The sequence below is a fragment of the Vipera ursinii genome, assembly GCF_947247035.1.
Source record: "Vipera ursinii genome assembly, chromosome: 3".
NCBI lineage: Eukaryota > Metazoa > Chordata > Lepidosauria > Squamata > Viperidae > Vipera > Vipera ursinii.
In genome coordinates, this window is record NC_139516.1 from 108,402,393 (window position 1) to 108,429,630 (window position 27,238).

Genomic DNA, 27,238 nt, shown 5'->3' on the forward strand with positions numbered 1-27,238 from the left:
TAATAATTGCGGAGTTATAGTAGAATTTAATGTGCAAGAATATATTTGGTGTTGATTTTGTAATCATAAATCTCAAGTAACAAAAGTGCCAGTTCCACTGCAACATACCAAGACACTGTATTAGACCTTGCAGCATTTTTCATAAATTGATATATTTACTGTCTTGGTAATTTTGATACAAATAAAACAAACATCATATAATCTGCTCAACATGTAAGTTTTACTACCAGAATATTTCTAGCCATAATGTTACAACCTCAAACTTTAAAGTTGAATGCTAATAGTTGCATTCACACTTAATCAACTATAATATATGGTTATGTACATATATTATATATAACCTATAATATATGGTTGTGGAGTGATCCAATGCAGGGTGCCAGGATTTCAAAATAGCTTTGGGTAACAATAAAAACTTCAGTTTCACTGAAATAGCAATCAGAATCTGATTTAAAATAAACCTAGTTTTGCTAAACAAACCACAAAAACAATACTAGCATGAAGTAGGCTTATTTAGAAACTACCTACAATTAATTTTAAGCCACAATACATTATGCTACGTTCATACATTATGCTAAGCCATAATACAGTGTCTATTCTGAAAGGGAGGGAGCTTGGTTAATATGGAAGACTCAGTATAAACTTACCACTATTATGAACATAACCATAATAGCGGCTAAAATTATACTTATTCCTGCTTTATTGCTATTATTGGCTGCATTTTTCTTTCAGAAAGAAAAACATTGAAGGGTGGACGCTTGCACTGCACAAATTCTTGGTCATACACCTAAATTATAATTATGGCTTACTATTATATGCAACCCCTGTGCACATCTCTTCATTTTCTTCCTTTGAAGGTGACAAAATTAATATAAATCAATTATAAATCATGTAGAATAGTTTAACAGTTTAAAATTATACTTATTCCTGCTTTACTGCTATTATTGGCTGCATTTTTCTTTCAGAAAGAAAAACATTGAAGGGTGGACGCTTGCACTGCACAAATTCTTGGTCATACACCTAAATTATAATTATGGCTTACTATTATATGCAACCCCTGTGCACAACTCTTCATTTTCTTCCTTTGAAGGTGACAAAATTAATATAAATCAATTATAAATCATGTAGAATAGTTTAACAGTAATGAGCAGATTTAATTAGTTGCAACTAGAAACTAAAACAAATCAAACTAAATTGTTCTATATGGTTCTCAGACCCTGTATTTTTGGGAAATGTCAAAAATGAAAGCTGAAAAATAAGGTGAGCTTCGCTTGGCCATTGTATTATGCATTTAATACTGGGTTTCCATTCTAGAACTCTTAAGTAAAAGTAAATAATTCTGTAACCATGTGCTGTAAGAGAGAATCTATCTCTATCACTGATGATACTCTAGCCCTCATGGGATGCAAACTATTTGCCTTGCAATCAAATGTGTCTGAAGTGCCCATAAAAAAGCTAGTCAAATATCAAAGGAAGCATTTAAAAAGGGATTTAATATGAACAGCTAGATAAATATGAGCAAAATCACTGAAGTTTAAGACAAGATAATAGGATCACTCCTTATAATTTTTACAAAATATTGTTATAAATATTATCAGAAATTTTGTCAATTTCCCAAAGAGCCAACATTTTTTCTGTCTGTTTCAAAACTTTTGAATATGTAAAGGATTTAGAATTCAAATGAACCATTCTCCACACATTATTAAATTATTTTCAAAAATGAGTAAGTTACATCAAGAAAGAAGAAAAATAAGGAGATGCTACTATTTAATTATTCTGGCAGAACCAACATTTTCTTGTATTGATCCTTGGGCCATAAATGTCTTCAGCAGCAATTGGGAAATTATGTTTTCTGTAGAATTTCTACAGTACAATTATTGAAAAAAATATATAAATCAAAGATTCCCAAGAAAAATTTTATAAAAAGGTATCAATTCCTGAACCATTTGGTCTCATCTTCTGAATGTTTGCCTACAATATCTTAACCTCTCCCCTCAATATTCATGTTTCTAGGATTCAGTTGTCACCTTTATTCCCTATTGTTTTTCCTCATTGGTATTCGGGTGATGTATCAAAATGATGTTGCTTTAGGCAAGCAATTATATCTCAATCTCTACTAGCGAATCCTAACAATTCTCTTCAATGCTCTTCAGAAAATCAGAACATTGGTATTCCAAGTAGAACCCTCAAGCATTACAATTCTCTTTTATTGGTTGAAATAAGCCATGGTACATGCACATATCTGTATTTTTAAAAAAACCAGAATTTTTACTTGAGGACTTTCATATACAAAGGCATTTGAAACTAAATCAACATGCTAAATAAAATAGATGTATTTTATGTTTAATTCCTCTCAACAGTTTAAAATGCAGCAAAGACTGTTTTCTTATCTCTTTCAAAATAGTATTTATTTCTGAGTTTTTTGTATGAAGTTTGGGAAATTTCATTCTACTCCTCTGGTATAATAATTTTTACTGTAACATTTCTAGCTATGATTTGCATATTTAGTTCATTTTATATGGATATTATTCATGTTTCACAAAACACTTTAACTATAATAACAAAAAAGTTGACATTTTAAAAATGTGTATCTTAACACCTATGTCTGATGAAATGGACTAGTTTGACAGCAATATTAACAATATATTTGCTAATTCTAAATTGCTTGAAAACTACGTAATGTAATATTTAGTAATTAAATAAGTAACAGATATAATAGGGATTCCCTGCGATTAGAATTCTGGAAACTAAAGGTAGTCCTTGAGTTATGACTGTAATGGAGCCTGCTCATTATGGTTGTAAGTCATAATGGTTATCATTTTTAATGTTTTTCGTGATGGTTGTTTAACAACCATGGCAGTTTTTAGACAAATGCTGCAGTTGTTAAGCAAACCAATGGTCGCTATGTGTGTGATTTTGCACAAAAATGCAAGTAACTACTGGTTTTTAGAAACTGTCGTAAAATGTAGTCACACATTAGGACACAGCAAATGGCCATAAATGCAACTGTGTTGTTTAGCTATTTTCTTCTTATAACTTATTTGCCAATGGTTCTAATAGTTGTAGAAATAAGGAAAGATTTCTTTATTGAACACAGGATTTAGCAGCCATATCAGACAATTGACAATCTCTGAGTAGGCAAGAGAGATGTTTGCATCCATTTATGCTTCCTTTAATTCCTTAATTCATAATTCTTTCATCTCTTTTTTATGGTAGGAATGGAATCTTTTTCACAAAGAATAGTCTTTTCTCATTCTTCCCTTCCCTTCAATTGGTACTTGTTTTCATTTTCTTAGCATTTTTGCCTTGCTGCCTAGGTAATTCTCCCAAATTACGCAAAAATCTTTGTACCATTAACAAGATGGTTAACTAATATTAACCTAATCATAATGAGAAATAGTTTTATACTATAATTTTGAAAGGAAATTGCACCTGAGTATACTTTTTTTGCGCATGTTTATATGCTGCCATTGCTCAGCAATTATTTTGGAGGACTGGATTTGTCAGAAGATTGTTGCAATGAAAGGTTTATTCTTCTATATTGAACAATTACACAAAATATGTTAATTAATTTCTGAAACACATAAAAAATCCCTCTAAGTATAAAAGTCAGAAAAGGTACAAAAATGGAGGTATTCCTCAAACTAACAATTATCTTTCAAGTCTAATAGAATACTGTAAATATAGTTTACAGTGGATATTTTAACAAGACAAAAAAGTAGCACAAGTGAGCATCACAAATTCTAATGTTCCCTCTACAATAAAGGTTTATTATTATTACAAGTGTAACTTTTTATGTGATTTCTTCCTTCTAATTCTTGTCGCAGGTAGACCTCGCTTGTCGACTGCCTTGTTTAGTGGCCCTTTGAAGTTATGATCTCACATTTATAATGATGCAGCATCCACACAATCATGTGATTGCCATTTGGGCACTTCATAACCAGTAGATGTTTACAGTCATTGCAACATTCCATAGTCATGAGATTGCCATTTGGGTGCTACACAATGGGATTGCAACAAACAGAATCAACTGGAGAACGCAGCAGTGAAATCAGAAGTTACGGTCATGTGATATCTTGCTTTGCAGTCATGGATGATTTGTTTAATGATCGTGGCTGAAGGGCTAAACCTACTGCAGTCATGTGATGTTTCACTTAGTGACTATGGGGTTTAGTGATAGATCTACCAGTCCCAACTGTGGTCAGTAAGCAAGGACTACCTTTATATACATTATGTAAATAGCCTCTATGCATAAGAATCATTCCTATACTACAAACTGTTAAGATTGGATTTATGCCAATGTTTACTGTTAAATTATCTAGGAAGGGCAAACAATATATTCTGCTTAGTGTTACTGAGAGGAAAATAATCAATGCCATGTGCTATCAAAAACTGGCACAGAATACAATAGCTACGATAAGCTTTCTGGGAGGGTCAGCCACTGTGGTTTCTGTTAAATGTTGAACCATGATAGTGGGACCAAAAACTGAGAGGTTATCAAAACCTGCCTTAATTTTAAAATTGCTACCGACTGTCTGAAATCAACAATCATCTTGTAGAAACTGTCACCTACAAGCCAGACACTTTATATATACAAGCTATATCCAATTTAATTTCAAATTAGGCTATCACATTCTCAGAGCTAAACTGGGAAGCAAAGCATACACAAAAGACCTAAGAACAGGAATGGTAGAGAAGTCAATTTTAACTTGACTCATTCATAAAGAAATATGCAAAATTTGGTAAATTCTTATTAAAAAATGAAAGGAAAGCCATTGTCATCTATTTCTATTTTGGGAACCTTGGACTATATGCTGCGGTGTAATCTCAGGTGCTGTATTGATTATTGCTTTATTTCATCTCACAAACTTCCACACCTACTTAATCTCTCTCTTGCTTGTTGGCTCTCTTCCTCCTCCAAGGATTCTGTCTTTGGAATACACCCAGAAATTTCAACATCAAAAAATCAATGAAGGAAAACAAGCCCCTCAAAAAAGCTGTAGTATGTTGAAGCACCATCCACACAAAGTAGTATTCATTTCCAGAGTAGAAGCTTAGCACCCTCACTTCTTCCTGAAGTCAGCAACTGGGACATAAGAACATAGGAGGGGCAAGGCCAGTAATGGGGTGGAACGGTTTTTAAAAAATAATGAATACCGGTACTTTGGTTACCATGACAGCTCTCTTCTTTGGCAGAATTCCGACAGTAAGTGAACTGCTTCCTCCCCCATCCCCACCCATCTTTTCCTTCAAGTGAATATCCTTCAGAAACACATCAGTTCTAAATTTCAAAGATGTAGCTTCCTGTCATTTTATGCTTTTTTTCTGGTCATTTATATATCAATGCCTTGGTATATTTGTTTAATCGGGCATGTTATAATTGTCTCTAGACTAGTTTTAACATTATGATTTGCTTAAACAAAAAACGAAGAAAAAGAAAATTCAAACACATTTTTTGAAAGATGCATTCTAAGAAAGAGAATTTCAGTTATAACAAAATCAAACTGCTACTTAACAGATAGCAATAGTCATTTCTAAAGAAGAAAGATTTAATAGTATATGACAGGGATTTGGTCTTTGAATGCTTATACTTTTTAACTGAATCCAAATCTAGTTAAATTGTAAGTTAAACTTCTCAATGAATAGAAAGAAAGATGGTATCATCTCCTGACTAGCATAAAAGTAGTCACATATAGCTATATGCTTAACCAATTCTCATAACATCTTTGGGTATGCTAATTTTATACCAAACTTTTTATGCAAGCTTTTTGAAAGTCTGTTGAAAATTATAGAATGGAAGCAACTTAAAATTTACAAAAGACTTTATCAACCGTACTGTTAGTTTTAGTCATGAATTCAAATATTTTTGAATAAAAAGGAGCCTTCAGTGATACTGCAAGGATGAGGAAATGGCAATGTAAAGATCCAAAATGACAGCCAAACTCACCACACTTCAGTAATAAGACAAATGCACAAGCATATTTTTTTTAGCCAGAATAATAAAAAGTAAAGAAAATTACCAGGTCACAGAAAATGGGAATGTATCATGTCCTTCTTTGAGGCTGTATGTCATCTAATGAGACCTAAGACATATGCCTCCTTTGCTGCTGCCACTGCCCTTTGAAATGAGTCCCCCACACATTTCTATTCAGATGGCCCGACCTTGTTAGTCTTTCACAGAGCCATGAAGACTTGACTTTCCTTCTGAACATTGAGATAATTGAGAATTCCACTGAGAAAAGGTCTGTCATGCTTAGGCGCAACTAAGTGGATCTATATAATCATGGTTCACTATTGTTCTGTACCAGCCTGCTACCGGCCCTGCAGAAAAGGCAGGGACAACCCCTTTTACAAGAAGGCAAGAGGCTGGAACTAAGCCTGCCAAATTTATGGATACAAAAGCAAACAGAACAAGACACGAACCATGAAACAGGAGCTATTCAAGCGGTTGCCTTCAGCAAACCAGCCCTCCCACACATTCCCCTTGTATACAGTTCAGGGCGTGGCTTCTCTCTGCTTCCTTCCGAGGTGCCCCATTGCCTTCCTCTGTTTACTCCTGACTGACTGCCTCCTGCGTCGGGCGTCCTTGAACAGGGCCAGCTGTGGGTCATCTTCATCCACGCTGTCAGGCTCATACAGCTGGGTCTGCGTCGTGACCAGGTGGGAGGGGCCTGGCTGAGAGCTCTCATCAGCAAGCTCTCCAACCCCCTCAGCAACCTCTCCAACACCCCCCTCCTCCTCCTCCTCCTCCTCTGAATCGTCCGACCCAACTGCCGAACCCACAGGCTGACCCTGAATCACAACAACTATTTTGATTTCTATTATATTTGACTTTACTTATATATACAACCCAGAGTCATCTGATCAGTTGGGTGGTCTTCAAAATTCTTTAAATAAATGAATTCTGATACAATAATTATTTACTACTTATATTTGTTTTATAGTGAAATATAAAATATTTGTTTTGAAGATGTAGACTATAATAAAGAAATGTGGCCTTTTAGAGAAATCAGGCTACCTATTTTCTTGAGGTCAGATAAAATCCAAGCACATGAATAGTAAATACTGGGCATATGCATATACAAAGAGACAAGTGAAAAATTCTATTTCACAGAGAAAAATATTTCACATGCTGTATCTTTGCCATTTATTATCTTATGCTAAACAATTTCTTCCGTGCGCCTTTGGCGTCTAGTCATGCCGGCCACATGACCACGGAGACGTCCTCGGACAAGCGCTGGCTCTTCGGCTTTGAAACGGAGATGAGCACCGGCCCCTAGAGTCAGAAACGACTAGCACGCATGTGCGGGGGAACCTTTAAACAATTTCTAATTCATGTTCATCTTTGCTGACTATAATTTTATCAGGTCTTGAAAACATTTCTTCTATTTTCTTTTTATTAGAATGTTCACATATAATAGTAATAATAATAATAATAATAATAACAAGAAGAAGAAGAAGAAGAAGAAGAAGAAGAAGAAGAAGAAGAAGAAGAAGAAGAAGAAGAAGAAGAAGAAGAAGAAGAAGAAGAAGAAGAAGAAGTTGGAAGGGTCCTTGGAGGTCATCTAGTCCAACACCCTGCTAAGGCAGGAAACCCTATGCCATTTCAGACAAATGGCTGGCCAGTCTCTTCTTAAAAACTTCCAGTGTTGGAGCAGTTTGTTCTGGAGGCAGGTTGTTCCACTGATTAATTGTTCTAACTGTCAGGAAATTTCTCCTTAGTTCTAGGTTGCTTCTCTCCTTGACTATTTTCCATCCATTGCTTCTTGTCCTGCTCTCAGGTGCTCTGGAGAACAGCCTGGCTCCCTCTTCTTTGTGGCAGCCCCTGAGATATTGGAACACTGCTATCATGTCACCCCTCACCCTTCTCTTCATTAAGCTACACATACCCAATTCCAGCAACCGTTCCCTATATGTTTTAGCCTCCAGTCACCATTTATACAACTCTGGAATTGGATTTCTTTGCTCTGGATTGTTTCCAGAATTCCAAATAACTCTAACTATATAAACTATATAAAATCTTCTCTGTACCCCATAAATAGACCAGGCAAAGAAAGAAAAAAGCAAAGGAGGAGAGGCAGATATTTGAAAGTGTCTTCTTTATCTAATCATGGAATTTTTAAAAATCATTTTTCATGCTTTACTTTGGCTTATAATAATTCTGGAAAAGATTTTGCTTGCATTTCAGTATCTAGTTAATCCAAAAGTAAAGTTTAACTAAAATGAATGAAACTTACTTCTGGGTAGACCTGTATAAAAATGCATTGCCTATGAATTTGGTACAGATGGCTGAAAACAGTTTTTTTAACCCTCAAATACTATTCAGTAATAATCTGTCATATAAGGAATCACTCCTCTCTCTTGAGATACTGTACATACAGTATCATTCTTATTGAATAAACAAGTCTTACAAACCCTTTCCCTACATTTTTCCATAATCCTTCTGAAGACAAGGGTTCTTTAGGGTGTTCTGCATTAGGCACCAGTATTTCATGTTTCTGGAAGTAAGGATAAAGTAGGATATTTCCTCTTAAAACTCCACATATGCCTCCAAGCAGCAGCATCCACCATTCCCTCCCATCTTGGCTTTTCCTCAAAGAAAACTTCTTTTCAATATTGTTAATTCTGATGCAAGTGTATAATACCCTCAAATTTGCATATAAACATTTGGATTTTACTACGATTTTTCAAGTGTTGATTCCTCTTCTTCACCATCAAATTGGGAGGAAGACCTAGGGTTCCATATGAAGCCTGATGTTTCTCTTAGAATTATAAAAATATATAAATCAACTGAAGAGAATTAGAAGTTTATGGGGGGAGGGAAATAGTAGAACAAAGTTGGCAGTTTTTCTATTCTTACATATAAGTGAAATATGTGCAAAAGTGAATAAATCAGTATATATTTTAGAACAGATTTAAACCTTTTGACAGGCAAACAGTTGAAAGAGGTGGGGTGGGGGAAAGATAAAGATGCTGTAAGTCCCTAAAAAGTACTAAGTGCTTTATTCTTCTGTAAAAATAGCAAAAGAAAATCACTGTGGTTTCCACAGAGATATGGGAACATGATGGTTCAGAGTTCTCAGTCTGTACACTAATTATTTAAAAGCAATTTCCTATCATTTTGCATATATTTCTGTTTCAGGCTGTGTGTTTTTGTGTGCCTGTGTATGTGTGCGTGTAATCAATAGGTACTTTTCTAGAACTGAGTATTTTTCTTCACATTCATCAGGCAATATTTCACCTTCATGCAGCAGGATAGTATAACTGGTATCAGAAGGGTAGTAATTATTGCATACTTCTTGAAATACTATAGATTCTATGAGATAAACCATCTTTGTTTATAACAAACTTACATTTGCATAAATCTTAAGAGACATTTAAAAATGGCACTGATTGTATAAACAGACTGATTGGTTTAATTGGAAACAATTAGAATCAATTTACAGGCCTAACAGATTTAAAACTAAGTTTATAACTCCTATTGAAAGTATGTTTATGGTACTTGTATTCTTATTTCATATTATGGGACCAAGGAAGCATGTCTTCTCTGTCACAGCTCCTGCCTTCTGCAATACCTATCCACTCTATGATAGGTATTGCACCCACTCTCTTAGGATGCCGGAAGGCTCTTTAAGATCTGGCTCTGCTCCTAAGACTAGGATCAGATTGTTTGTGAAGCTCCTATTGTGTTCTTCTATTGTAGTAGCTGGGGGGTTTTTTGGTCCAAGCTCTTATGTTTGAAGTTCTGTTTTTAACTATTTTAATTTTAATGTGTTGTAAGCCACCCAGAATCATTTGGACTAGGCAAACAGTAATAAATGAAGAGGATAATAATGATATCTTTTCTATAATTAAAATTTTGGCAAATTCCTTTGGGAATAGAAAATTGTCTTTTTATATAAATTGTGGGTGTGTGAGTGTATTAGTGCATATGTGCATTTATGCATGATGCACCTAATAGTACTATAGAAAAACTATGCACTAATTTGGAAGATAGGAACTGAAATAGTACAATTGCCTAGAATTACAAAAAAATACTATTGTTTTAATAAGTGAATACACAGGACTTACTTATTTCTGCTGCTTAGTTTATTAAAAAACATAGCAGAATGGAAAAAGATTAACTAAATTTCTTTTACCTAATTTATTCAATAGAAATTCTTGAAATTTACCATGTCTTAAATAGTTCTCAGCCAATGATTATGAGTATTCAGCAACACTCTGAAGATACAATACAGTTGAACAAGTAGACTTACTACCAGTCTTAGAAGCTGCAATCATTGCAGTATTCCTGTAGTCACATGATAATAATTTGGGTGCTTGGCAACCAGCTCACAATTATGATGGTCGCAGCATCTCATAGTTACTGAATCATCATTTGTGACCTTCACTGTCAGCTTCAGACAAGCAGTCATTGGGAAAGCCAGGAGGAGATCACAAATGGAAATCACAAGATGTTTTGCCTAACAACCATAACTGGAAGTGTCAGAACTGCTGTCATAATTTGGTGTGATCATTTAGCCTTGCTTAGCGATTGAGTTCCCAGTCCCAACTGCCGTCATTAACCAAGGACTACCTGTGCCTCATAAATACATACTGTCAACAATTCTATGAAATCTTATGCTGGATAATGACCCCAGTAAAGTTATGTAAGTAATTCCAAGAAATCGCAAATAAGCTGGGACTTAAACACAGAGACACTGAGCTCATCAGCAAAGACTCCAAAATAATACCTTTGTGGGTGCTGTAAAGGGCTGCAAATGTCACCATAAAAAATGTGGTGGAGTATTTCCCAGCATTAACCAGATGGGGAAAGGCCCGTTTAGTATCCCGGTATCGGCGCAGGCACTGGACAAATCTCAGCCAAGCAGGAATGCACTGAACAACTGCACGCACACCATAAGCATAGGTGTTGCAAATATGAACGCCTATAAAAAAAACACTCAAAAGGTAAGACATCTCTAGGGAAATGATATTGTGAGTTACAGATGAACAATTCCAGTTAATATTCAACAATATAAATCAAATATTTTAAAGTACCCAGGCACGCATAACATGTGTGTGTGTTCAGAGATAAGGGAGTATTGGAAAATGTAAACTTAGCAAATAAATACAATTCTTTATTTCCATCTCACCCCATCCCGTTAAGATCGTCACCCAGATGGACACATTTAGTACCGCATTTCCCTGAAAATAAGACCTAACTGGAAAATAAGCCCTAATGCAGAGGTCTTCAAACTCGGCCCTTTTATGACTCATGGACTTCAACTCCCAGAATTTCTCAGCCAGGCATGCTGGCTGAGGAATTCTGGGAGTTGAAGTCCATGAGTCATAAAAGGGCCGAGTTTGAAGACCCCTGCCCTAATGTGTCCTTTGGAGCAGAAATTAATATAAGACCCGGTTTTATTTTTGGGGAAACACGGTATATATTGCTAAAATTCTCTTTGTCATGCACTTTAATTAAGTGAAATAGTGCATAATAAAGTAACAATTTTTGAACCAAGATAACTCAAATGGGCTAATTTATAGAATGTGTTCATTACTCCGAAGGGAATGAAATATGGGAAACTTAGGCTGCTGAAGGTTGCTTCAGTGGTATTGGCCATTGTTGCACTGCTGGGCTGCCACTGAGGTCACATTTCCAATGTGTTTTGACAATTTTCTAGCTAATCTCGAAATCCCCCATTCCCTCCCTCATATCTGATGCTCCGTGCCTGATTCCCATAAGGAAACTCCTTGGGGAAACTGGCAGGAACTCAGAAGTCACTCCTGCTGCTCCCACTATTTTTTTTGCCAGTCCTGGGTCATTTTGTTTCTCCATTTAGGCAAAGAAATGTCTTTGAAACAATGACCCGACAGGGCAGGGCAGGGCAGGGGTTGCCTAGTGTATAATGACTGTGTTCTGTACCAGCCTGCTACCGGCCCTGCAGAAAAGGAAGGGACAACCCCTTTTACAAGAAGGCAAGAGGCTGGAACTAAGCCTGCCAAATTTATGGACACAAAAGCAAACAGAACAAGTCACGAACCATGAAACAGGAGCTATTCAAGCGGTTGCCTTCAGCAAACCAGCCCTCCCACGCATTCCCCTTTTATACAGTTCAGGGTGTGGCTTCTCTCTGCTTCCTTCTGAGGTGCCCCATTGCCTTCCTCTGTTTACTCCTGATTGACTGCCTCCTGCGTCGGGCGTCCTTGAACAAGGCCAGCTGTGGGTCATCTTAATCCACGCTGTCAGGCTCACACAGCTGGGTCTGCGTCGTGACCAGGTGGGAGGGACCTGGCTGAGGGCTCTCATCAGCAAGCTCTCCAACCCCCTCAGCAACCTCTCCAACACCCCCCTCCTCCTACTACTCTGAATCGTCCGACCCAACTGCCGAACCCACAGGCTGACCCTGAATCACAACAGACTGCAACCGTATGGTTGCATTGAATAAATAAAGCTCAAGCTGTCTTAAGACACGCAGTGCGCACCAATTTATATGGCAGTTACAAAATCTCTTCTCAATGACATACCTGGATCTTCCAGCAATGCATCTTTAGCTTTCCACTGGAGCTCAAAGCTATAGAAACAGATCATGTATTCAAGGTCCATAAGTATTACAGCCAGACTATTAAGCTGGTCAGCGAGCCAAAAATCTGCGAAGCCCACCTTATGGAATGGGGCAGTGAATACCCGGAACTACACACAAACAAAAGATTCAAATGGTAAAACTGCATTACAGAAATTATTCTATCATTTAATTTTACAAGGCAGATGTAGAAACTAAAGGAATTCCCAGTGCAATTTTATGTAAATAGCATGTTTAATTATTATGAGCTTTTTTGTCCTAATGCACAGTATGCAACAATCAAATGTCCTAGTTGTTTTGAACTTAAAACTCCCAGTAGTTTTAGTATGTATGACCAAAGATAGTGGACTGAGGGAGGTGATGTATCTAACTTTTAAAGTGCTTTGCTTACCATCACTATTTACTAAATTTTTAAAAAAGCATAGTAAGTTTGCAGATAATATTGAACTGGGAATTTGTATTCAAATTTTGTTTTACATTTATTATAATAGGCATTCAAATTAAAACTGTGTTATTATTGAGAGTTTTGTGATTAATTTCAATGGGAAAATGGTTCAGTAATACTACAGTATTAGTTGACATTAACAATTTGATAGAATTCTTTAATGGATTATAAAATACTTTTAAGTTGTCTATTTCCAAGCATCAAGTTTAGGAAAACTGTTTAGTGCTAAAGATGACAGCGGTGGAAATGTTTGCTCTTGTACACTATTTCAACCATAGTGGAAGAAATAGTAAAAACAGATGCTTTTGCATCCCAGTCCATTCCGCCTTCAGCTATATGTTTCTCAAACTAGGACATTTCATGCTCCATTTATTTTGGATTATAGTTCTTCTTGCATGGTTATTTACAATATCAACATTCAAATGCTAAAATGGCAACACCAAGATCTATACAATACAAACAAGCAAAGGACAGAGGATTATTTATTGGATTTTTATCCCACCTCTTTACTTTATAAGCAACTCAAGGTAGCAAAAATGCATTATTCCTTCCTCCTCTATTTTCTCCACAACAACAATCTTGTGAGATGAGTTGGGCGGACAGAGAGTGACTGACCCAAAGTCACCCAGCCAGATTTCATGCCTAAAGTGGGACTAGAATTCAGTCTCAGGGTTTCTAGGCCAGTATTTTAATCACTAGGACAAACTGGAGTTTTTGCTGGTGATATTTTAGATACCACACATATCTTTTAAATTCCTCCAGTCATAAACTAGACATACTTTGCCAAAATATAATTACAAAGAATTTTATTCAGAAACTCTGGCTTTTGTGCTATTTGGTAGTAATCATTCTTTTCAAAGTATATACAGGTTTAACCTATAGAAATCTTATAGAAATAACCGTGATTTGATTTACATATAAACCACATAAAATGAGGCAATAACAGTATAAAATAGCCTAATGCTTGGAAAAATATACATTTCTCTATGAATCCAGAAGTTTAGCTAGTTGGATCAAGTTCAAAATGAAAAGGAGCAGAGTACTCATGATGAATGATGAAGCATTGTAGTCATTCAGATTGTACACATTTATACAGATTAAGCTACATTTTACATCATTTTGAATTTTGTAATGGTAAAGAACAACTGATGATTTAATAATTCTCCTTATTCACCTCCTTCGTTTCTCCTTCTGGCTATTATATACGGGTTTTGCTGAAATAACAGTTGCATCAAATTTCAGTTCCCCGCTGATTTCAAATCAGCTAATTTCAGCATGAATGTTACTTAACAATATGAATATTAAGCTAGAATTCATTGATTCATTCATTCTGCTCTTTAAAGAGCGGAGTCAAATGCTACAAGAGAATGAGTGAGCAAAGCAGCATTCTCAGTGTTGGAAATATAGGATACAGTAGAATGGTATGATACTTAAAGCAGTAATGAGATGTCATATCTATTACTGATGTTTATATTTTGGACATAAAAACAAAATGGTTACATTTTTATGATCAAGACACAATTATTCAAAGAGTAACACTGACAATAGGATGGTTATGAAATGCCAGTGTACATTGCAATCACTTATATTAAAAAACATAATACGTAAAATAGAAGAATTCACAGTACATCTGATCAGTTATTATCTAAAATGAAACTTATTTCAGAAATGGAGATAGAACTATTATATCCCAAAAATAATGTAATGATTTTACTATCAAACACATAGTTATGGGACTTCTGTCAACTTTTGCTGTACATCATATGGATAACACTGACTAAATTTACGGTACAAATTACCTATGGATAAGCAATGTAGCCAGTCCATTTAACTAAATCTGAGAATATTTAATTATAATATTTTTGATAGGAAGAGTGGTGAGACTGTCAGTTGCTGATGGATTTTAACTAGATTTTGACTTACCAAGAGTTTAAGCAGCCAAAATCGAGACTTGTAGTAAAAGGTTTTTGTAGGATTGATAAGGAACAGCAGCATAAATCCATACAAGATAAGTGGGTTTGCCTGCATAGGAAATCCAGTGCTATCTCCATATATGCATGCCAGTAGACTCAGACACCATAGCGTTCCAAGGAATCCAGCAATCTAGAAAGATTACATTTTTAAATGCAAATTTAGCAGTTATACGCAGATAAAGCAGGACACAAAATATATTAGGAATATTAGGAATTACTTATTAAATTATTTCCAGCTTCAACTCAAATTCTAAGTTAAAAGTTTTAAACTCTTATATCACTTAGGACCAGACTATATTGATCAATTTATTAAATGTATATGTTACCCATCTCACTGTTGCATTCTATCTCACTCATGAGGCGACTCTACAGGTTTCAACTTACAACTGATCATTTAGTGACTGTTCAAAGTTACAGCAGAAGTCCCTAGAACTACATTTTAGGCACTTGGCAACTGGTCCACATTTATGAACCTTTGCAGTATACCACATTTTTCAGCATTTTTGCCAGAAACTGGTGTTTACTTTTGGTTTCTAGCAAAAAAAAATGCCCACAGGATAAAATGGACTCATTTAACAACCACACTATTCGCTTAACGGCCACTACAAAGAGTGCAAAATTGGCAGTCACTTGGTGATTTAATGACTGACATGATTTACTGCCATAATTTCAGGCTCTATTATAGTCGTAAATTGAGGATTACTTGTGTATGGAAAATGTCTTCATTCATCGATACTAACACAACACTCTGAATAACAATTCTCACTCTTCCCCTTAAATTTCAGTAGATAAGTGCAAGATATTTTACATTATAGTAGATGTGTAACTATATGCCCTTTCAAGAAAGTATTAGCTCACTTCTGCTGATACAAAGGCCTTTTTAAAAAAGAATTTTAATAAGAAGCCATTACATATTTAATACTTACAAAACAGAAAGGGAAGATACTAATAATATTTCTATTATCATACAAAGCCACCCAAAGTCATTGGATACTATATGGGCAGCAAATAAATTTTACATATAAGCAAGCAAACAATTTTCAGTCATATTTAAATCACAACACAAAAAAACTATGTGCGTAGAATTCTGTGGCCAGATGCTGAACTACCTAGTTAGTATGGCCAGTGTGAGATGCTTCCATTTTAAAGAAAAATCTTAGAAAAATACTTCACAATAATTTAAACAAACAAACAAACAATACCCTTAGCTAGAATCTGTGCAACTGAATTTAAGAGGTCCTGCTTTTCAAAATAAGTACTGGGGCATATAAATCTGCTTGAATTATAGAACTTACCTCAAAAAGATGCTGATGGGACAAATTACTGCGCGGATTGAGCTCAAAGATGAGAACATGATTCACTCCAGCTTGCCTCCAGCCGTACGTGTTAATGCCAAGGAGAAACAGGAATTCTATCAGAAGAAATCCCCCTCGATAGATTCTTATGAGTGGCCACACATTTGATCCTTCCATTTTAAACACACCTATTAAGGAATAGATGCAAATCAAACTTATACAAAATGAACAACCTACTAGAGATAACTAAGGTAAATTTTCTTTATAATAAAGGACATATTCTTTTCTCTGTACTTAAAATTCTGCAATAAATGTATTTAAAAGTCATACCTACTTAATTTCAGCAATTATGTTCCCTTTCTGGTCAGAACAGAGTCAGCTGACCTTCCATATTTGCTGATCTACACTTTCCAGCAGGCTGGCCCAAATTGTGAAACTGTGATGAATGCTGGGAATTATATTTCAGCAATATATGAAAAATTTCAGCAGATAGTAATACCTGTCTGATCTTGTCTGAATTTAGAAGGTAAATAGGAGCAGCCCTTGGTGCTAGGGTGGGAAACCACCAAGGAACACAAGGGTAACAGTAACGGCAAACCATTTCCATACTGTTGAAAAAATTAACATATTTGTGTCTGTGAAATCCCCAGGAGTGTGCTTGAAGTTCTCTTTATCTTTTGATATAAAAAATACAGCTTCTTTGTGTACATAGAGCAAGTTTCATTATCCTGATAGAAACTTGCAGGCAACTCAGACATGATTCTTTCTTTTCCATTTTACTACAATATATGCACTAGTCCTGGCTGCTATGCATAAACAAAATGCTTTATATGGCCATTTCAACGGAAGTGACAGCACCAGCACAAGGGTATAAAAATTCTTTCCCTTCCATGTTCCCTAGCAGTTGATACTAAGAAGCATGTAACCATTGAAGACAGACATTCCATACAATCCACATCATTAGCTGTTACTCGTATAGTCTCTTCGTTTTTATAGCCAACCAAGATAATTCCAATTATTATCATATGGCTGTAAACCAAAACTTGTTGATATTCCACATTTATTATTTTTATAAATAACTCAAGACAGCAAACACACCTAATATTCCTCCCTCCTCCTATTTTCCCCACAACAAACCTGTGAGGCTGATTAGGCTGAGAGTGAGTGACTGGCCCAAAGTCACCCAGCTGACTTTCATGCCTAAGGCGGGACCAGAATTCAAGTCTCTCAGTTTCTAACCTGATGCCTTAACCAGTAGACCAAATTGGCTCTCATTATGAATTTCTACCTAATAATCTGTTTTCTTTGATGACCTCAAGTTGTAGCATTAGGAGAGAGAAAACTGTTTGCTCCCCTTCTTCATATCATTTATATATTTACTTATATATTTATCACCACAATCTATATGGACTCATTGCAATGAATAACAACAGCAACCACATTATTTAAAAATAATAGGAATGCTGATGATAGATCATAACTAAATGCCCCTTATTTATTTAACATATCAATAATTTAATTACAAAATATATGCCATACAAAGTGATTTAGTGATTGATTGCAGTTTTTTAGGTGAAGGATAGTACTAAGTAAAGCAAGTACTAAAGTACTAAAGCAGTGGTGGCGAACCTTTTTGAGACCAAGTGCCCAAACTGCAACCCAAACCCCACTTATCGTCGGGCGTGGCCCACTGGGTGGGCGTGGCCGGCATGGGCATGGCCTACTGGAGGGCATGGCCAGCTCAACATTATTTGCATCAGAGGCACTTGTTCGGAGCTGGGCAGGACTGGGGCGAATCTGAGGGTATCCGGCGGAGGGGGGATGTTACCGGGGTGAGCACCGGGTCATGGTCCACTGGAGGAGCCTCACTGATATTAAAGGGGGTGGGGATAGACATGATATTAAGGGGGTGGAGAAGAGATGTTAAAGGGGGTGGGGAAGACATATTAAAGGGGGTGGAGGAAGACATGATATTAAAGGGGGTGGGGAAGTGTGTGTGTGAGAGAGACAGAGAGAGATTCCCCTTTTTGTAAGTTTGCTTACTTTGCAATGCTTTCCTTTCCCCACACTTTTGCTTCCCTGCTGGCTCAATCTCTTTCTCTCTGCCGCTTCTGCTGCCCAGATCTACAGATGCAGAGCAATTTCTCCCACCCCTCATGGCCAATCTCAGCAGAAGAGTTTTTGAGGCCTCTGGAACTCGCATCCATGGCCGTGGGGAGATTTTACGATGCTCCAGCGGCCCGATCCGGGCGTTGGAGGCTTGCAAAATGCTTCTGCTGCCCAAATGGGCTGGGGAGGGGGAGCGAAATTGCTCTGCAGCCCTAGATCTGGGAAGCAGAAGCATTTTGCGGGCCTCCAACGCCCGGATTGGGCCACTGGAGCATCATAAAAACTCCCCATGGCTATGGGTGCGAGCTCCAGAGGCTTCAAAAATGCTTCTGCTACCCACATCTAGGGCTGCAGAGCAATTTCATCCCTCCCCCAGCCGATTTGGAGGGAGGTAAGCGGCCACTATGCACCAGAAATCGGCCTTCTGCCACGACATGCCAAGTAGCCGTTCTCCTCTGGAGGGAGGCGAGCACCCTCTGTGCGTCTGAAACTGGCCCTCTTCAAAGTGGGCCTGTTTTGGGCGCACAGCGGCCGTGCACATCCCTCCGGAGACCGACTGCCAGGCCACCATTCCCCCCCGTATGGATTGTCCTGTCGCTTCCACCATTTCCACCCCCCACATGGATCACCCTGCCGCTGCTTGGAAAAGGCCTCTGCCCCATGGATCTCGGGCTGCACAGCGATTTTGTCCCCCCCCGGCCGATCCATGTGGCAGAGGCCTTTTTGAAGTCTCTATGGCCGTGGGGCCATTTTGTGGCGCTTCAGTGGCCTGGATCGGCAGTGGGGAGGGTACAAAATCGTTGTGCAGAGTTCTTTTGCAGGTCTCTGGAGCCTGGATCGGGTCACTGGCACACCGCACAATTGCTCCGTGGCCATGGATGCGAGCTCCAGAGGCTTTGAAAAGGCCTCTGCCACACTGATCAGCCATCAGGGGGGGTGCAAAATCACTCTGGACTCATGCTGCAGCTGCCTCCACCATCCAGTCCAGATCCACCCAGCTTTTGCAGCTGCTCCCTGACTCTCAGTGCAGAGAGAAAGAGAGAAAGAGCGCAGGAGCACGTGGAGAGGGGGGGTGGGGGAGCCTGGCCTCGCCTTCCTCTTGGGTGATGGCGCGCGTGCCCACAGGGATGGCTCTGCGTGCCGCCTGTGGCACGCGTGCCATAGGTTTGCCATCCCTGTACTAAAGTAAGGCAAATGCAACAATACAGGAGGGACAATTGACAATAAAGGTTCATTCATTCATTAAAAAAGGATTAAAGAGAGGATGATCTCAGAAAAATCGATTTTAATTTTTTTTTCAAAGAACAAGCACATGGCTTAGCAAGTAATATAAGGCAAAATGTTTGGGATAATAGTTAAAAATGCTATTCTGGAAAGAGAATGTACTGCTTTTGTCAGCCGGCAATGACTATGTATCTTACAGTTCCTGGAAATATCTGAAATAAAGATATAATAAATAACTTGATTAATTGCCCTAAAACTACTCTGGCAATTTTGGGCAATTTCCAGGAAATCATGTGGCAACGTGGAGCATGTTATGTTTGGTCTAATTCCTATCACTGCAACCATCATGGCCCATAGCAAGGGGTTGTGTTAGAGTAGGGGGCCTCAACCCCCAGTCAGTGGGGATCAACTGTGCTGTGCAAACAAGCGAAGCCCCCATCCATGGAATGCAGGCAGCACATGAAACCACATCCCTTTGGGTCCATGGAAAAACCTCTCTCTCCATGGATCTCTGGTGTCCAAAAGGTTGGGAGCCGCTGATCTAGAGGATACCAGGATTTAAGTTCTTAAAACTTTGCTTATAATTACAACACACATCTTGCCAGAAATAGCATCCTATATCTTAGGTATGATACCATAAGCATAGGAGAGTATGCCTAATAAAGCTACTCTTGAAACTTTGTTTTTTAATTTATGCAAACTCTAATTATTTTAGATTCATTTAAGCTATTTTCTTTTCTTTTCAATCTTATCTATTCTTTCTTTGTAATAGAGCCTATCTAAAATCTACTTCTGAACAAGCACTCATAGGATTGCTATCTAAATGGTAAGAGCCACAAAGATTGTGTTCAAAAATCATGCAAGACAACTTCCCCTATTTCCCTATTTGGTTTCCAAAACGAAATAGAAGAAATTTTCTATTTCTCTTTATAAGCTTTTATTTCTCTATGAGCTCATGAAAAACAGCCAGATTTTTAAAAAGCAGCTATAAGTGAGAAGATTGCTATATAGTTGAATTAATTAGTGCCATTGTAGATTTCTCATGACTGGCATAAGCTGTCCCTTGAACCTTTTAATACTACTTCAGTCAGAACATTTTAAACAGTAGTAAAAAATAATTGATCTTCTGTATATTTTTAGATTCATATTGCCAAGTAGATTATATTAAGTCTCCATAAAAAGCAAATGAACATAATTTCAGCCTTGGAAAGATAAGGAATATTCACAATATTCAGCATGGGTATTGTGCCTATGGTGATGATTATAAATTAGAAAAAACAAAAGAACTGAGAACACTTCAAATTCTTTTCTAATGACTCTCTCTCAGCTTTTCAAATACAGTGGCAGACATAAATAGCAACTTGACACGAGGAACACACTATCTTCTTTCAACTGTACCAAAATATATTTAATAAGCAGAACAAAAAAAGCTATAAAGACATGGAAGTGCTACTTCCAGGTGCTACTGCCAGTAGGGACAAGAAGCGTATTTTCAAAATAGTCAACAATGCCAGCAAAGACTGTGATGTGGATGCCATTGTACATCTTGGCACTAACGATCTGTCCCAAAAAGATGTACTCTCTGTGCAGAATGATTTCCAGAGCTTGGGGCAGGAACTCAGCAGAACAGGCTGTAGGCTTACTTTTTCAGAGGTCTTACCAGTGTATAAGGAGCAAAATGGAAAAGGCCAGCGTATAGCAGAATTTAATATGTGGCTAAAGGAGTGGTGTAAAGGAGAAGGCTTCGGTTATATTAATCACAATGTCTGTAGCTGGTCCAATAAATAAATAAATAAAAGAGATGGTCTGCATCCATCCAAGAAAGGGACTGAGTTACTTGGCAATAAATTCACAGCATTTCTGAAGGAATATTTAAACTAAACTACGGGGACAGTGAGTTAATTGATACAAAACATCACTGTCCCCGGCAATCTAAGAAAATAGGGGAACTTAGGCACCACACAAGTTATGTAGCAAGTAAACACAGGGTCAGTCATAAAGGACTCAAATGTCTGTACACCAATGCGCAGAGTATGAACAGTAAGCAGGGTGAACTAGAAATTCAGGTAAATGAGGGCAGATATAATATTGTTGCCATTACAGAAACATGGTGGGACGAAACCCACAAATGGAACACACAGCTAGAGGGATTTAAATTATTTAAAAGAAATAGACTAAACAAAAGAGGAGGTGGAGTTGCTCTATATATAAGAAATAACTTTATCTCTACAGAAATAGAGCACAACAATGATGAAAACTGTAAACTTGAATGTATTTGGGTCAATATAAAAGGGGGAAAAATGACATTGCCATAGGTGTATACTATAGGCCGCCCAACCAAACAGAGGAAATAGATGAATTTTTTGCTAGTCAGTTAACTAAGGTATGTAGGAAGCGCATCACAATAGTAATGGGGGACTTTAATTACCCTGATATCAACTGGGAGACAAATTCTGCACCAAGTGGAAGATCTAACAGATTCCTGACAAACCTAGCAGACAACTTTTTCTCCCAAAAAGTAGAGAAGGGAACTAGGGGATTAGCCATACTGGATTTAATTCTCACTAACAGAGATGAAATGATAGAAAGTGTCAAAGCCACAGGAACCTTGGGGGGAAGTGATCATGCAATATTGGAATTCAACATTCTGGAGGCACAAGCAATAGAACACAGCCAAACTAGAATCTTGGACTTTAAAAGAGCTAATTTCAATAAACTTAGAGAGACCATGGGAAGAATTCCATGGATGAGAATCCTAAAGGGAAAAACAACTCAAGAAGCTTGGGAAATTTTGAAAAGTGAGATAATAAAGGCCCAGTCTAGCACAATACCAACAAAGAAGAAAAATAAGAGCTTTCAAAAGAAACCAGCATGGCTGCATAAAGAACTCTCTGATAAACTGAAAGATAAAAAGGACAAGTATAAGAAGTGGAAAGAGGGGCACATAACTAAGGCAGAATATCAGCAAACAGCCCGTGCCTGCAAAGATGAAGTGAGGGAAGCTAAGGCTCAAAATGAACTAAGGCTTGCAACCAAAGTCAAAAATAACAAAAAAAGCTTCTTTCAACATATAAGAAACAAGAAAAAAGTTAAGGAAATGATTGGTCCATTAGTGGGGGAAAGTGGCAAGAAGGTGACAAGCAACAGGGAGAAAGCAAAACTATTTAACTCATTTTTTGCATCTGTCTTTACACAAAGGGAAAAAACAGTCCAACCTACCAAAACCAGTGCCATAAAAAACAGAATAGAAACGCAAGTTAAGATAGGCAAGATAATGGTTAATTATCATAAACAATATGTTAATTAATCGCTCAATAGCCTTCTTCTTGCTTATATTCAAAATTACATATCACATTCCTTTCTCTCTAACTCATTTTTCTAGCCATTGATAGAAATTATCCCATGTTCTAAAATACACTGAGTCTTCTTTCTCTTTTATCTTTAAAGTCAATCTATCCATTTCTGCACACTCTAAAGCAGACATGTCAAACACAAGGCCCGGGGCCCGGATCCAGCCCGCGAAGTGGTTTCATGAGGCCCGCAAAGCCATCCTGGAAACAGTGAGGGAACGGCCCCCACTGCCTTGGCCCTGGCCCAGAGACCCTCCTTCTGCCAGACACCCTCAGATCTGTCCCACTCCTGCCCAGGCCCCCATAGGCACCCTTGATGCGAACGATGTAGAGCTGGCCACGCCCACCCAGTAGGCCATACGCACTCTGGCCATGCCCACCCGGTAGGCCACGCCCACCCTGGCCATACCCACCCGGCCCCCTGAGGGCAACCGCAATGCTGATGCGGCCCTCAATGAAATTGAGTTTGACACCCCTGCTCTAAAGTTTTCTTAATTAGTATTTCTTCAGCTAGTAAATTTTCATTTTTCCAATGTTGGGCAAATACAATTTTTGCTGCCGTTAGTATGTGTAGTATTAAATATCTGCAATCTTTCTCATAATTTGCTCCTATTATTCCTAACAAAAATAATTCTGGCTTAAAGTCTATTTGTTGTTTAGTCATTTTCTCCGACCATAACTGTATTTCAACCGAAAATCTTTTTGCTTTAGGGCATGTGCACCAGATATGATAATAAGTACCTGGTCTTTGTTTGCATTTCCAACAGTTGTTTGAAGTATTTTTAAACATTTTTGCTAATCTCACTGGTGTAATATGCCATCTGTAAAACATTTTATATAAGTTTTCTTTATATGCCACTGCTTTAGTTATTTTTTTTTCTCATAACTTTTGCCAGTCTTCTAATTCTATATTATATCCAAAGTTCTTTGGCCATGTCATCATTTCTTTTACTTGTTCTTCCATCTTTAAGTTTAACAGAAATCTATAGTTTCTTAACCAACTTTTTATCTGTTTTTAGCAGTATCTGATCAAATTCTGTCTATTCTTTATAAAATCCCATTGTTTTAACATCTTTTTCATATGTCATTTGAATTTGCATATATGGCCACCAGGGAGATTCACATTACTGAAGGAACACCTTATTCCATTGCTTCATAGGTAAATGTTGTAAAAAGCTGTATGTAGATGTCACCTGGATTTTCTTTAATGATGTGAAAAAGTGATAATTGTAGAATCTCACAGAAATTATTTCCACTTATTTCAATACTGGTTATTTTGTTTGTGTTGTTTTTATAACAGGTTTATGACCATAGTCTTGATTTTGTGGATCTTGGCCCCATAGATTTTAAATAGAACGAACAAAATTTGGCAACAGACTTCACCCTAGCCTGTTTTTTGGCAAACCAGTGTGGATAATGTTCATTAACTTTTCATATATTGTCCACATAAAACATATTCAGCTGGAGTTCAGTTGGGCCTATTGATCACATACCTGTCTCCCAGCTGCGTGTCATCAGTCCTGCCTAAGCTTCTTGACGTCTTGTGTGGGTTGGCAATTGAGTTCCCCAGGCTTATAGTTCTGGGGGACTTCAATCTGCCTTCCGTGGGTGAGGCGTCTGAGTTGGCCTGGGAGTTCATGGCTTCCATGACGGCCATGGACCTGACTCAAATAATTCAGGATCCGACCCATAATGGAGGGCCCACACTGGACCTGGTTTTTATCTCTGGGCAGTGGATTAATGATCTGGGTAGGGGGGACTTAGCCATCCAACCCCAGTCATGGTCCGATCACTTCCTTCTCTGACTGGACTTTCAGTTCGCCACCCGCCACTGCTGGGAGGCGGAGCCGATTAGGTGGTTCCTCCCCAGGCGCCTGATGGACCCTGAAAGGTTCCAGATTGAGCTTGGGATATTTCCTGCCTCCCTGGCCCACGACTCGGCCAAGGCCTTAGTTGAAGCCTGGGAGAGGGCGGCTGCCAGGGCCTTGGATCGAGTTGTGCCTTTGCAGCCTCTGACCTGGCACAGACCCTGGGTGGCCCCCTGGTTCACCGAGGGGTTCCGGGAGATGAAGCACCGGAAAAGACACCTAGAGAGCTGTTGGAGGTCCAGCGGATCCGAATCTGATTGAACACAGCTAAGAACTTATCTTAAGTCTTACCTAATGGCGATGGAAGCGGCACAGCATGTTTACTTTTCCACTTTCAATGCGTCTGCAGATAACCACCCAGCCACCCTGTTTAGAGTGACCCGCTCCCTGTTTAATCAGGGAATGAGGGATGACTCCTTGCAGGGTAGGGCTGAGGAATTTGTATAGTATCTGCAGGACAAAATTGCTCAGATCTGGACTAGCTTGGACTCTGACTGGGTGGAGTCCGGCGGAGTGGAGGGCGCAGGTCTTGATGATACCATTTGGGGTGAGTTTGACCCTGTGACTGGATGATGTGGACAGGATCATGCGTAAACTGAGCGCTACCACTTGTTTACTGGACCCATGTCCCTCCTGGCTGGTTTCGGCCGCCCGGGAGGTGACAGGGGGCTGGCTCCAGGCCATGGTCAACGCTTCTTTGACAGAGGGTGTCTTCCCCTCTGCTTTGAAAGAGGCGGTGGTGAGGCCCCTCCTCAAGAAGCCTGCTCTGGACCCATCCTCGGTAAACAATTACCGTCCTGTCTCCAACCTTCACTTTGTAGCAAAGGTTGTTGAGAGTGTGGTGACACGTCAGTTCCCGCAATGCCTGGAGGAAGCGGACTATCTGGACCTGTACCAATCCGGTTACAGACCCGGTTACAGCACGGAAATGGCATTGGTCGCACTGGTAGATGATCTCTGTCGGGCCTGGGACAGGGGTTGTTCCTCTGTCCTGGTCCTACTTGACTTCTCAGCGGCTTTTGATACCATTGATCATGGTATCCTGCTGCGATGGCTCGAGGGTTTGGGAGTGGGAGGCACTGTTTTACGGTGGTTCTCCTCCTACCTCTCGGGCCACTCGCAGTTTGTATTGGCAGGGGGACAAAGATCTACCCCGAGGCCCCTCACTTGTGGAGTGCCTCAGGGGTCAGTTCTCTCCCCCCTCCTGTTTAACATCTATATGAAGCTGCTGGATGAGATCATCTGTGGCTTTGGGATGAGGTATCACCAATATGTGGATGACACCCAGTTATTCATCTCCACCCCGAGCCAACCCAGTGATGCCCTTGACATGATGTCCCAGTGCCTGGAGGGTCTGGACGGGAAGGAACAGGCTCAGGCTCAACCGCTCCAAGACCGAGTGGCTGTGGATACTGGCATCTCGTGTTGTCCAACTAGTTCCTTCTCTTTTAATGGGGCGGAGGTATTGCCCCCCTCAGAAAGGGCAAGTCCTCCTGGATTCACGGCTTAATTTGGAAGATCATTTAACGGCCATGACTAGGCAGGCCTTCGCACAGGTTCGCCTAGTGCGCCAGTTGTGCCCCTTTTTGGACCGAGATGCTCTATGCACGGTTACTCATGCCGTCACCTCTCGCCTGGACTACTGCAATGCTCTTTGCATGGGGCTGCCCTTGAAGAGCACCCGGAGGCTTCAACTGGTGCAAAATACAGCCGGGCGGGTGCTCATGGGAGTATCTTGGTACTCCCATGTTACACCACTCCTGCGCAAGCTGCATTGGCTTCCGGTTGCCCTCCGGGTGCGATTCAAGGTGCTGGTAATAACCTTTAAAGCCCTGCATGGCTTAGGCCCGGGGTACTTGTGAGACCACCTGCTGCCATTGTCAACATCCCATCGTCTGGTTCGCTCCCACAGAGTAGGCCTCCTCAGGGTGCCGTCGGCCAGGCAATGCTGGCTGGCGACCCCCAGGGGGAGAGCCTTCTCTGTGGGCAGGTCGACCCTCTGGAACGAATTACCCCCGGAGCTGCGGATGACCCCTGACCTTCGGTCCTTCCGCCGTGACCTGAAGACTTGGTTGTTCCAACAAGCTGGTCTGGACTGACTATGGTTTTTAATAAGGCTTTTATCGGTTTTTTAAAATTATCATGTAATTATTGTATTTATTGTTTAATTCTTTTTAAAAACTTTTCATCCTGTTTTTTAATTTTTATTGTTGTGAGCCGCCCTGAGTCCTCAGGGAGAAGGGCGGCATATAAATTTAAATAAATAAATAAATAAATATTACATGCATTTTATTTATGGGCAAAATATCCATCATATTTTAATGCCATCTGATTCTAATCAGTATCGGTCTCCAGCATTACTTGGTTGAATTGAGGGCTTTATTGTACTATTACATTGGATTGATCCA

General features: G+C 39.0%; 1 protein-coding gene across 1 annotated transcript in view; it reads right to left on the reverse strand.

Annotated features, from left to right (window-relative positions):
* Positions 1 to 27,238, reverse strand: part of XPR1 (xenotropic and polytropic retrovirus receptor 1) — a 101,890-nt gene that overhangs the window by 27,148 nt on the left and 47,504 nt on the right. Inside the window, exons 8-11 of the mRNA XM_083358508.1 lie at positions 16,280 to 16,467; positions 14,935 to 15,114; positions 12,511 to 12,676; positions 10,734 to 10,928 (exon numbers count right to left, since the gene is read on the reverse strand). Of these exons, the coding sequence (XP_083214634.1) occupies positions 10,734 to 10,928; positions 12,511 to 12,676; positions 14,935 to 15,114; positions 16,280 to 16,467 (729 nt within the window). The remainder of the gene's footprint in view (positions 1 to 10,733; positions 10,929 to 12,510; positions 12,677 to 14,934; positions 15,115 to 16,279; positions 16,468 to 27,238) is intronic.